Source organism: Vanellus vanellus (genome assembly GCF_965231255.1).
Source record: "Vanellus vanellus genome assembly, chromosome: 1".
In the NCBI taxonomy this organism is placed as follows: domain Eukaryota; kingdom Metazoa; phylum Chordata; class Aves; order Charadriiformes; family Charadriidae; genus Vanellus; species Vanellus vanellus.
The window spans coordinates 188,876,335-188,889,241 of NC_138905.1; the positions used below are offsets into that span (position 1 = coordinate 188,876,335).

Here is a 12,907-nt window from a genome sequence, read left to right on the forward strand (position 1 = left end):
GAAGGAGAAAAATGTTTAACCAGGGAACTCCTCTCCAACCCTCATCCTCTTGACTACATTTTCCTCTGATTCTGATCATTTGATAAATTTTAAGCGAGGGGAAATATACGTTTTCCCCTCCTCTCCTCTCTCTGTAATGTCTGGCATTATTATTCACCACATAACTTATAGCAAGCTATTTACTTTGTCTGCAGCACCACGACCTTTGTGTGACTTGCCTCTTTTGGCAGTGGTGTGAATAAATCACTGCCTGTGTGTGTCGGCAATGGCAGCCCTCTCTGCTGACTGATACCCTCCCGGAGCAGCGTTGCTCTCAGGGGGAAGTAGCAGCAAGGTGGTGCTCTGCAGGTTTAGGAGCTTCCTGGGCAACAGCAATCGCTGTCCCCACCACTGACAACCCCGCTTCAAGTGGTAACATTTACCAGCTCTTCCCTCGTTGCTGGTGGCTCCTGGAGAGCCACAGCTGAAGATGTGTCCATAAATTCAACACCCCCTCAATGAGGTGGTAATGCCAGATCCTGGACTGTACTGAGCAGTAGATCTGTCTGCTTGAGAGCCTAAACTGGGAAGAGATAAAGTCACTGCCATGGTCATGCTCCAGCTGTCTGCATTTTGAATAAAGTAATCATTGGCTGGATAGTGTAATCACTGATTTTCCAGCAGCTACCTGTGGTGAAGACCAAGTGCACTTTCCCCGTGCCTGTTCCTCTTCAGCTAACTGCGGTATCACACACCTTGTCATGATGCCTGAAAAACAGTGTCCTGAGTGAAAGATGGAAGCTAGTTCTCCTTTCCTGAATGGCTGGACTGTGAAAGCAAGGTCCAACCCTGTTTACATGGGACCTGTTGAGTGAAGGCTGTATCCTGCCCTACCTGCCAAATGCCAGAAGGAGGTTTTGTAGCTGCTTCCCCAGTCATACGGTGGAAGCCTTGAGTCACACTTGCTCTCTTGAATTTAGGAGGTCTAGTAGTGTCAGTGCCTGAAGCCAGATACCGGTAATCCATGGTCTCAGTCAGATACTATAGTTAGAGTTTCTTGTTTCTCTTATTTGAATGAAAATTTAAGTAACTGGTGGCTTTTGGGCCATCAGGACAAAATGACTCTGAGGAGGCAGCCTTTCATCTTTCAAGACTTATTCATATTATGCATTTATGTAAATCTTTATGGGTTTTCACTTGCGATTTTCATTCCTTACTTCTTCGCAAATTGGATGGGTTTCCATTTACATGTAGATTTGCCCTATATATAATATTGTCATTATATGTATATTATTATGTGACTTGGTAGACATTTTGCCTTTGCAATTCCCCTCTACCCATATGACTTCCAGTAAAATAAACAGAAATTATATAATGAACAAATTAAAAGGTATGATGTGCTGAGGCGATAAAAAGCTATCGTCCACTTGAATGGTCTTGAGACTTCACACAGACACATATACAAACCCACACCCATTTGTAGACAAGATGAGTGGGGATAAAGGCTGGATTCAGAAGACCTGAAGAGAGGCCTCCTTAGAAGCCTAGGAAGAATGTCCTGCCCATCCATGTGCTATACTTCAAGTCCTGGATTTCTTGTGTTTCCTTATGTTACACAGAATGCAAATGAGACACTCTCAGACTTTGTATTTGGAAGACCATGGTTATCAATCATGGCTACACAAAGGCATTCAGCAAAGACATCTGAGGACTATCTGAAAACCCAGCAGTGGTCTTAAGAGTGCTGAGCAGTGAGATGTGTACCTACAGCTGCAGCTAGGGGATCAAAACATGCTGGATGGGTAAAACCTTGCAGAAACTGTTGGAAACTGGGGCAGTGTGACATCTTGCTTATCCAACAGTTCAGCGGATAAAGTGCTTGCCTGGACAAGGGAAAATTAGACTCTGCTGTCTGGACTGTAGCATGAAGTGGCATGTGCCTCCAGTCACAGGATGTTCTGTGAAGTTAGTCAAATGGCTAAAATCTCGTACATCTTTAGCTCCGTGTCCACATTCCAGTGAAAATCCTGGTATTGATGGCTTTTAAAAGCAAATTCTCGGTAGGAAACATGCACTGTCCGGCTGGCTTTTGGAGTGTTGCAGAGTAGCTTTAGTATCGGTTTTGGTCACAGATTCTCTTGCTTGTGTATTTGTTTGGTGACAGCTCTCAGACACTCAGTAGTTCAGAACGTGATGGGGCTGTGGCTTAGGCCAAGTCAGCATGTTGTCATGTAATACATCTGTGATTAACAAGAACTTTTTAGTGAGTTATACTTCTATGACACGGCACAAAGTGGGAATTTCACAAGCATCTCTGCTGGGAGAAGAGCTTTGGTACTCATGTATAGCTTCAAACTTGTCCATCTCCTGCTTAGCTGCAAAATTGAGACTTTGTGTATCAAGAGTTATTTTCTTTGTTACTCTGCTCTTGATGTGTGCTGTTTTGCTGGGCTCTAGTGGGATTTTGTGCTGCTTTTTTCGCCAGCCTAAACATTCTCATTCGGTTTGCTTCACAATGCATCAAATAAAGAGAGTTAATGAAAACCTTACTTTAGATTAGTTACACAGAAGAACAGTAGCATTGATCTCGGGATTGCCCGCAAGGGACCTTTTTGTAACCTTCCCAAAGCTTTGAATTACTCACATGACTTAAACTCTGGAACAGCTTTTGCTTTCCTCTGAATGTTGTTGTATGCCTGGATTGGGGAACTTGGGACAGGTAGGAGCCAAATGGGTCTGGGAGCTGAAACCTTATTCTGGTTATTTCTGGAAACCTTTTTTCTGCTCCGTCTCATTTGGAAATTGGCAAATAAAGTCATTTCAAGGCTTTTAGCAAATTTAGGAAGAAGGTGTCAAGGTTCTTTTTTTTTTTTTTCAATTAGGATCCACCCACTCTTGCTGCAGATAATTCGTAGTTTTCTGTTGACAATACTGCTTCAAAATAAACTTTTCAGAAGAAGAAACCATGTAGAAAGAAGTCCAGAAGAAGACAGCCCAGGCAGTCCCTTATCACTTTACCTGGGAGCAGTAAGTAGAATGTGTTGAGCAGTACAGAGGCTGTACAAACACAGCTATGATGTCTCCTGTAGCCAAACTTGCCTGTTCACTGCGAGCATGGATATCTCTGCACAGTATTGTGTGAGAGTCACATCACTAATTAGCCTTTGAATAGGGCTCTTTGCCCAGATCCATCCAGTTTACCCCCCATTTTCTTTCTCAAGGCTGAGTATGACAGAAATCTCATCATTATTGAAAGACAAACAAAACCTTGAAATCTGAATCCTGAACATATACAGATTTCTTTCTGATTGCATGAACAATATATGTCATTGAACTTCTGTCTGTCTGCCCGTGTTTTATTGCTGTAAATAAAAAGCTCTGCACTGCAGAAAAGCAACAGCTCTGTATTGCATAAATGATGGCCTAGTTCCATGTCACCTGGGCATGCACCTCCATGTTGTTCTTTGGACATTTGAACTGCATGGACCACAAAAATCAAAGAAAGGCTGTAAATCCCATGTTATTCCTGCTCTTGGCTGTAAACCTTTGAAACAATAGGGATTTCAGCCTCTACATTGAAATCTCTTCAAAGAGGAAGAGCAGTGAAGTGCTCATAAAAGATAATACTTTTTTTTTTCATTGCTGCTCCATTTCCTTGTACTAACCTTTGTTTTAAGAGCATCTCATGGCTATAAACTACAGATTTTCTTTAGACTTAAAAATAATCTCAAAACATTCTGTGTGAACATAACTTGAGCTCTTTTTCTGTATTTCTAATAGGATGAACCTCTTTGCCAGCTATGTGCATCCAAATATTCTTGCTCTTGTTGAGTCATGAAGTTCAACCTGGCCAAGTGCAAGGTCCTGCACATGGGTTGGGGCAATCCCAAGCACAAATATAGGCTGAGTGGAGAATGGATTGAGAGCAACACCTGACTTGGGGGTGTTGGTGGATGAGAAGCTCAACATGAGCCAGCAATGTGTGCCTGCAGCCCAGAAAGCCAACCATATCCTGGGCTGTATCAAAAGAAGCGTGGCCAGCATGTTGAAGGAGGTGATTCTGCCCTTCTACTCTGCTCTAGTGAGAGCCCACCTGGAGTATTGTGTCCAGCTCTGGGGCACCCAACATAAGAAGGACATGGAGCTGTTGGAGTGGGTCCAAAGAAGGGCCATGAAGATGATCAGAGGGCTGGAGCACCTCTCCTATGAAGACAGGCTGAGAGAATTGGGATTGCTTAGCCTGGAGAAGAGAAGGCTCTGGGGAGACCTTATTGCGGCCTTCCAGTACTTAAAGGGAGCCTACAGGCAAGATGGAGAGGGACTCTTTATCAGAGAGTGTAGGGATAGGACAAGGGGTAATGGTTTTAAACTGAAAGAGGGTAGATTTACATTAGATATTAGGAATAAATTCTTTACTGTGAGGGTGGTGTGACATTGGAACAGGTTTACAGAGAACTTGTGGGTGCCTCATCCCTGGAAGTGTTCAAGGCCAGGCTGGATGGGGCTTTGAGTAATGTGGTCTAGGGGAAGGTGTCCCTGCCCATGACATGGGGGGGATTGGAACTAGATGATCTTTACGGTCTCTGCCAACCCAAACCATTCTATGATTCTAAGGTTAAGGGAGAAGAATGGGGTTACCAGGGCATGCTTCTTAATTCGTATTTGAAGAAAGACTGCCTTCCCCTCCTCAGCCATCGGATAACTTCCTGCTAGGATGGTAGGATATCCATTTTGTAGATCAGAGCTCAAATCTAGCCCCCAAACTAAGTTTTTAACTAGCAGAAGTTCTGTGGCCTCAAATCAGAGTCAAATGTGCAAATGTCTCCTTCATCTGCATTTTGCACAGATGAGGCAAGGACTTTATAGGGATGGAAATTAAATGGCAGATGATTTCTGTACACCTCTGCTGGGACAACACTAGATGCCTTCCCTCTCCCACCCTGTGGACAAATAAAATGCCTGTTTCCAGAGCTGTCAATCAAGAACCTCTCAGGATAGGAAATGTGTTTTATAAAACTTCTGCTGTGGAGCCACCATCTGCCTTCCTTCTCTATCTGTATATTTTATTGTGCAAAATGGTCTTCCAGTATCATCCTGCAAAGCAGTCCCTGCCTTTCAGTTCTTTATTAGACAAATCAGCCTTGGATTGGTGGCATGATGTTTCTCCACGGCTGTTCATCTTTTGAAGTCAAAAGCGTAGATCCCACCCTGACGAGACTTTAGCTTTTTTGTCTCCATCTAACCAAGTGACAGGTTCCACCAAGGTGACAGCCAGTCAGAGTGGAGGGGTCGAAACGACATCCTAAAATGAGTTTTGACTGCCTGGCAAATATATGCTTTCCATAAGTAAATATGGAATATTTCCATAAGGAATATGCTAGCCTTCAAGGACAAGAAAAATTGGGGTTTTTTTTTGCAAACATCACCATTCTTTATCAACCAGTAAACTGTAGAGCTAGAGATGCAGGTTTTTCTTGCAGTGTGGCTCCTCTGCTATTGGAAGTTAGTATTATTTGAGTAGCTTATTTCTGGGATAGAACCAACTGCAGAGGGATTTTGGAAGGTTCCTCTTTAGGCAGTCTCAGACATAACACCTGCCTGAGCTGACTACATGCGCAGAACCCGCTATGGAAAGTCACAAACCCTCATGCATTCGATACCATCTTACTTTACAATGATTTTTACTATGAAATCTTATCTCTTTTTCTTCTCTGTTCCCCATCTTAGTTTATAACAGGCTTCTGGGATGTCCTGGGATTTGTGTGTCTTTTTCTGATGGAATGCCAGGTTCTAACAAAATCCCTTCAGTCTCTATTTTTAATCCTATTTTATGGTCTTCTGTTGCTCCACTCCCGTTTCCCTCAGAAGCGTACCATGTCTCTCCCCTGTGAAATGCAAGTCAGCTGTTAACGTCAGCAACAGATCTGCAGAGTGTACAAGTTTTCCATCCTCCTCCCCAGCCATGCACAGGCTAATCAGCTGTATTCAGTAAGGAGCAGTGATGAAAACAGAAACGCACCAGAGGGTTAATTTTTAAATAAAACACCTCTCACACGAGAACAGTTTTTTGGGGAAGGTTAAAAAGAAAAGAGAAAACTTGCCTAGTTAAGTGTATATTACTATTATACGGAGCAACTACTTGAGAATGAATCTCTTTCCGGTCTTAGAATCCTGGAGTGGCCCTTTAAATTCATAACCTATCTTCTTCCAAATTAACTGGTCTTTGCAGACAAGCCCTTGGCTAACTTATTCTAAAACTGTAAAATAGACAAACCAGTGTCGACGCCAATGCCCAAGGGCCTAACTCAGCCAGCTTTTCACATTAAAGGCATTATGCCTTGTCTGCATCAGACTTTTAAAATGTATCAGCTAATATGTGCTAATGACACACATTTAAACCCTAGTCTAGACAAAGCCTGTGCGATTGCCCTCTGAATGCTTGATGCGATCAGCTAACATCCTGACAGCAGATCTGATTACCCCGTTTTAATCATGCAAGGCTATATAAACATCATAGAATTATCCAGTCTTTCCCTGTAGCAAAGAACAAACCCCGAAGGCAGTGCATGGGATCTAAGCCCCAAAATACCCTCATGGGGTGAGACCTTTGCCCTTGCACAAACGAGTCTGTCATTGGGGATGGAAAAGCCAACCTTTAGCATACAGAAAGGCATCTATGCAGGGGAATCTGTTACTTGGACGAATTACTTGGACTACTGCTTTGACATTTGTGACTAGCTAACAGTCTGAGAGGAATAGGAGGCAAAGAGCTGAATCAGAGCAGAGATGTGACTTCATGTCTGTCCACAGCGTTGATCAGACTAATTCACGTAACAGCTCTTCTCCACACTTTTTAAAACAGATGTTGAAAAATTGGAAAGTATATTAAAAAAAAAGGATGCAATGATTTGCAGAAGAGAAGAGAAATGCTTTATAGCAAAACACTTAAAAGCTCAATCTGTTTAGTTTATGAGAAAGAATACTGAGAAGTAAATAGACTACAATATATAAATATCTTCACAGGGAGAAAATATGCAGTACTAAAGGATTATTTAATCTTGCAGAGAAAAGCAAAACTGGTTAGAAGAGGCCAGAAACAATCAAATTAGGAAGTAAGGACACAATTTTGACAATGCTAATCTCTTCTAACACACTATCAAGCAAAAAAAAATCTTTTCCATCACTTGATAACTTTGATTATGGCTGGATGCTTTTATGGGAGATGTATTTTAATCCACCATATGCTATTGGGATCACTACAGAATTAACTGTGACATGGCTAAGATATGAGCAGTCCAAGTGGATGTTTGTTTTTCTTTTTTTCTAGGCTTCAATGTTACATATATAAAAATACATAAATTGGCAAGAAGTACTTACCAGCCAGAAGTCTGAGCAAATGGTTATAATATGACTGTGGTTGGACTGCAGGAGTGCTCTCTGCTAGGTTTAATGGAATATATATTTTTTTCCTCTTGCTGCCCCCCAAATATCCCTATTGAGAGGGAGTATGACATTGGAGTCAGCCCATTAAGTCTGAACAGGCACAATGTTTATTACCCAGTGTGAGGCAAAACACTTAATCAAAGGTACTCATGAGTGTATCCATTTGATTTTGTTTACAAATTAGGATTTCCACATATTCAGTGTAATGGATTTAGGTAGTCAGAGGCTCTGCACCTTGTAAGCATAATTTCCTCATTCAGCTGCTTTTTCAGTTGACTTAATGTTTTTGAAACATTCAGTTTTAACTCAGTACGTAAATAGTTACCTTTTGCAGTCCAAGCAGTCACACTGACTGTGCTCTCAGAGAGTCTGGAAGAAGGAATGGCTTCCTCCAGATTGTGTCCTGCTTTATAGGCACTTAATGCCAATAAATGTAGGAAGATTTCTTTTTTCCTGAGCGTCTTAGCAGCTGCTTCCAGAGGAGATCAACTACAGAACAGAACCAGACAGAATTTGCTGCTGTTTCTACTTTCTTTTTGAGGGAAAAGTTAGGGCAAAAGAGCTGCAGATCTTATCAGGGTAACCAGACAAGTCAAGGGACAACTTGTTCCCTTTCACGGGAAAAAAAATGATAAAAGCCTCACACTTCAAACGCTGAACTCTGAGATGCATTTGTTAAGTGAATAAAGTGGACATCAATCCCATATCAGACCTGGCTACTACTGCTACTAGAGGCAAAAAAAGAATATATCTCCCAACTCAACCAATTCCTTTCCCCGTTCCTCTCTTCAAACCTCATTCCCCAAATAACTCACATCAGCGCAGAGCATTTTTGTCATACTAACACTGACTGTCAAAGCCATTCCAATTTTAAACAAAACAATGCTTCCAAGGTCAAAATTTTGTCTTCAACAAACCACCCAGAATGCTCTTATGACAAATTTTCTAGCTTCAGATTCCACAGCATTTGCTGTACATGATGTGTAGCTAAATGTAGCATGGCTCGATACAGGATTTTCTCCAAATCTCACCATAGCTGTTCCTTAAGTGAATGTGATGCTCTGGCAGTCGTGAACATGCAAGTTTCACCCGAAACATGCACGCTTCAATAAACAATTATACTCCACTATGTGCAATAGCAGGAAGAGATATTAGGCATTTCCTTTTTAGTAATATAGATAATGCAGTCTTCATGAAATGTTGCTATCTCTTGTGGGCATAAAATGCAGTTTAACAGAGAGGTTACACTCATCTCCCTTCAACGTGCAGGGTGAAATGCTCATTTGTCCAAGAGGTTTTGCACAGTGTATCTCTTAAGCCTTCAAGTGGGAATCAAATACAGTGCTGTAAGAGGCCGGCCCTCTAAACTGATGAAAGTTAACCCTGCCACCACTCCAAGACAATTCAAAGCCGAGGATGAGCTAAAATGTTCTCCTGGGAGAACAGGAGTTCAGGCCAAAGTGAGCTTACAACTCCCTGCAAAATACACTCAGCATGTTTGGGCAGTGAGAAACCAAATCTTCTCCCGCTCCACCAGTCCTTATTTGAGAAGAGGGGACATTGCTATAACTTTCTGCCGTAACTTTTCACTGAAAGGGTTATTAAACATTGGACTAAGCTGCCCAGAGAGGTGGTGGATTCACCATCCATGGAGGTGTTTAAGAAAAGGGTAGATGAGGTGCTTAGGGACATGGTTTAGGAGTGGTGGTGTTTTTATCAGGGTAGGTTAATGGTTGGACTTGATGATCTTAAAGGTCCCTTCCAACCTCACTGATTCTATGATTCTATGATTCTATGATTCTAACTTGCAGTTGCATACCATGCTATTGCCCAGTCTCACCTCTTGAGCTTGTGGTTAGCCTGATGAAGTGGCATCTCTTTGGCTTTTCTTTCACTCGTTTTCTTTCCCACTACCGTTGTGAGGATCCTGCTGACTGCAAATGGCTTTGAGTCTTTACCAAATGTGCATCCTCCTGCAACTCGACTCAGCTGGAGAAATTTGCTTTAGGTCTTGCACTACCTCATTTCACCGCCTCAACATCTTCCTTTTTCTGCAGCTGACCAAGCCTCTGTTCCAGCCTTCAGGATAAAGTGACATACAGAAAGGCTAGTCTTTTCCACCATACTGGCTTCTTCTTTTATCATAGTTAAGTGGCATCACCTCATGTCATTTTCACAAGCTGCTTTGTTGCAATGCCCAACAGTGCTAAGAGGAGGACTGTCACCCACAGCCATGGCTCCAGCGGTTTACAGCCATCCTCCAGTGATACACTTCATATGGATACATCTTTCTGGGCTATGATGGCATCAGATGACTGACAGTGTTTGACCACCCTCTCAGTAAAGGAATGCTTCCTAATGTCCAGTTGAGATGTCTTTCAAAGGTGGCTTCCTTGATATTCATCCCACTGTATCACTTCGGGACCCCCAGCTGGATCCCGCAAGGGTCATCATAAGGACATTTCAGCAACTAAGTGATGGAGTTGAACATTTTAATCCACTTTCCCCCAAAGCCACTGAGCACACAGGTGTTAAAGACAGTTCTGGGGCCCAACCTGATTCTCACGAGGATTCCCCCCGAGTTTCAAGGTCTCAGCTGATATGTTATAATATTGCAGGATGCTTACATGCTCTTTATATGTAAAGTTTCAGTCTTCTATGGTGGTATCTCAAGGCAAGTGAAAGAGGTTCCCTTTTAGCTGGTACAAGCAGTAAAAAGTCACTCTCCTACAGCACTTACGGTCTAGACAGACATGAAAACCCAGGAAGGAAAAAGGAAAACACACGCAGAGCAAATATGGTGATTACGTTACAAGATCCTGTCAGTTTTAAGATGTTTTGTGGCTATCTGGGTTTGGAGTTGGTTTGTGGGAAAGGAGACAAGTTAAAAGGAAAAAAATAGGATGACACAAGAGAAAAGGGAGGACAGAATAAAATGAATAAGTATGGCATAAAGAAAGCTGAGGTGAAAGTTTTCTCACATCTCTTTTCCCCAGCCTAAGTGCCATCCATACACACTTATGTTACAGTACTTAAATAAGAGCTGTCAGACCTAACACATTTTTGCCTGAATTATTCATAAATCTGTATGATCACAAGAGAAGAAAGAGTTGTTATTTGGATTAAACTAGTTAATTCTCATTAACATAACTGGCATATAATTACTAGTTTCACCCGAGTAACTTACCTTAACACAGGTTCTGTAGCAACCATAATAGAGATGTATATTCTTAAAAAAATATTTGTGTGTACTGGCTGAAAGCATATTTTTCTTCCCATAATAGACCTGCTAAGACTCTTTCTTTTTCCCTTTTGTACACATTTAACATTTCATTTAATATTTCTACATTCCAGGTAGATGCCAGAAGAGAAATAGGTCCTAAAGCAGTAATCGCTAACAGCCATGTAGGAGAGTTCCTTCACGACTAATTGCATTTGACACTAATTGCTGTTTGTTGAAGACCCCGAGTGAAACATCACTCTGACATGTATCTGGATGCTCCCTGCATCTGTTGCAATTTGCCATACTTCCTGCTGTTGGTGCCCCACTTTATAGGGCCAGCTCTCCTGTGGCTGGCTCCTCTGCCTACATAGAGGTGTGACTTGGAGGGGGCTGCTGTCTCATATCCAGCACCATGCTAAACGCTGTATGGATGCAGTTCTTTAAAGTAGGGCTCTGGGAGGAACAATTCCTTCCATATTTTTCTAGCTTGGTCGATACACACACTCTTCAGCTTTCGCTGGCTTTTATAGGAGTGCCGGAGTACTGTGTGTTTGACATTAAATCCTAAATGATAATTTACATCGATGTCCCTACTTCAGAGACACCACCAAAAGTGAGTTATTCCATTCCTTCCATGGCCAAAGGCCAGAAGCATTAGCTGGGATTTAGAAGGAGTAACTAATTGGATGCATCGCGACTACCCAACACAACACTGAAAATGTGAAATTTGAAGGTGTTCATTTTTAACCTGGCTGCTCGTCTGAACAAAATAAATGAAATCTGTTCAGCTAAAGTAAGCTCCATGCTGGTACTTCCTCTACCAATATTTTTTATTATTTTAATCTTAGCTAATATTGCAAGCTCTTTTTTGATTCCTAATTCATTTAACCAAGTTATCTGCAATTAACGGTTTAGGTAAAAGAAAGATAAGTGCCAGGAGATTCTTTCTGGATTAATAAAAACTCAAAAACATCAGAAGAAAAACTTGTACAAACAATATGGTAGAAGTCATATTTATTGATAAAAATTAATATATCTGCTATAAAATTTGTAACAGTAATGCAACTGAATATTTATTTTGATGCATAAACCTGAATGTTACATACCAAATACAATACAGTAACACTGGTTTCCTCCTTATTTACATGTTTATGAAAATTGATATGCAATCCATGTTAAAAGAACTTGTAATGGAGAATAGTTACATTAGAAAAATAATATTCTTGATAAAGCATTCTTGAGGACTCCAATCACATTTTCAGGCCTCTTTCAATAAGGCAAAAATCCCTGGTACAGCATATAACTTAATTTACAAAATACAATAACTTCAGACACATCTTCAAGTTTTCTTTTGGTATGCTTTTCCTCACTCTAAAATTACTCAGTTTTCTTACTAAACAGAAAGAACTTTCAATAACGAAACTTAATGAGTTCTACTACATATTACATGTACATTGCTGTAGCTTAGCGACCATAACCGGGCAATCTTTCTCCTTAACTGTTTGCTCAATGAGCTTTTCTTAGATGTAGGACATGTAGTATTTTGAAATCATTATGACTGTGGTATCTTTCTTCAGTTTTCATAGGAAACAGATCTGTCACATTTTGAAACTTTTTAAAAAAATTTTATTTTATTTTAGGAACTGGTGCACAACTACATTTCCACTCACAAGAGAACGTCACAAATGTAACTAAAATTAGGCTTGGATAACTTTGAAAACATACTACTATGTGCCCAAACCCAAATTTCTTACTTTAATACTTTATAACCCTGCCATGCTCTAGGAATTCTTCTGCATAGCTTCATTACTAGTCACAGTCAGATAGTTTTAATTCCTTCAAAGGCACAAAACTTCCACCTCTTTTCCAGTGTTGCTCCTACACCAGTGAATTCTTGTTTAAACATGCGTGGCAGTCTCATCAAAAGCATTTCTATCTCGTTTGCAGAGATCTGAGAAAGAAATAAAGGTAAAACAAAAGTGAGAAAGCTGCCCTGTAATTGGAAAGAGGAAATAAGGAGAACAGAAATAAGGAGGGGGAGTGGAATCCAGGCCAGATGAAAAAAACCCAATGATTTTTTTGTTTTTTTTTAATCTTAGCCTGACGTGAATTTCCAGACTCCAAAGCAAGTTCCTTTCAGGAATGATTCTGCTTTTTTAAGTGGCATACCACTGCAAAAGGATAACTGCTACGTTGGGGCTGCTGCCACACAGTGTGGTACAAAGCCCATCTAAGAACTACAGCTGCAAGTATACTTGTGAG

General features: G+C 41.1%; 1 protein-coding gene across 1 annotated transcript in view; it reads right to left on the bottom strand.

Moving 5' to 3' along the window:
* Nucleotides 1-12,025: 12,025 nt before the first annotated feature.
* Nucleotides 12,026-12,907, bottom strand: part of ENOX1 (ecto-NOX disulfide-thiol exchanger 1) — a 142,819-nt gene continuing 141,937 nt past the window's right edge. Inside the window, exon 14 of the mRNA XM_082486950.1 lies at nucleotides 12,026-12,596. Within this exon, the coding sequence (XP_082343076.1) occupies nucleotides 12,465-12,596 (132 nt within the window). The 3' untranslated portion in view covers nucleotides 12,026-12,464. The remainder of the gene's footprint in view (nucleotides 12,597-12,907) is intronic.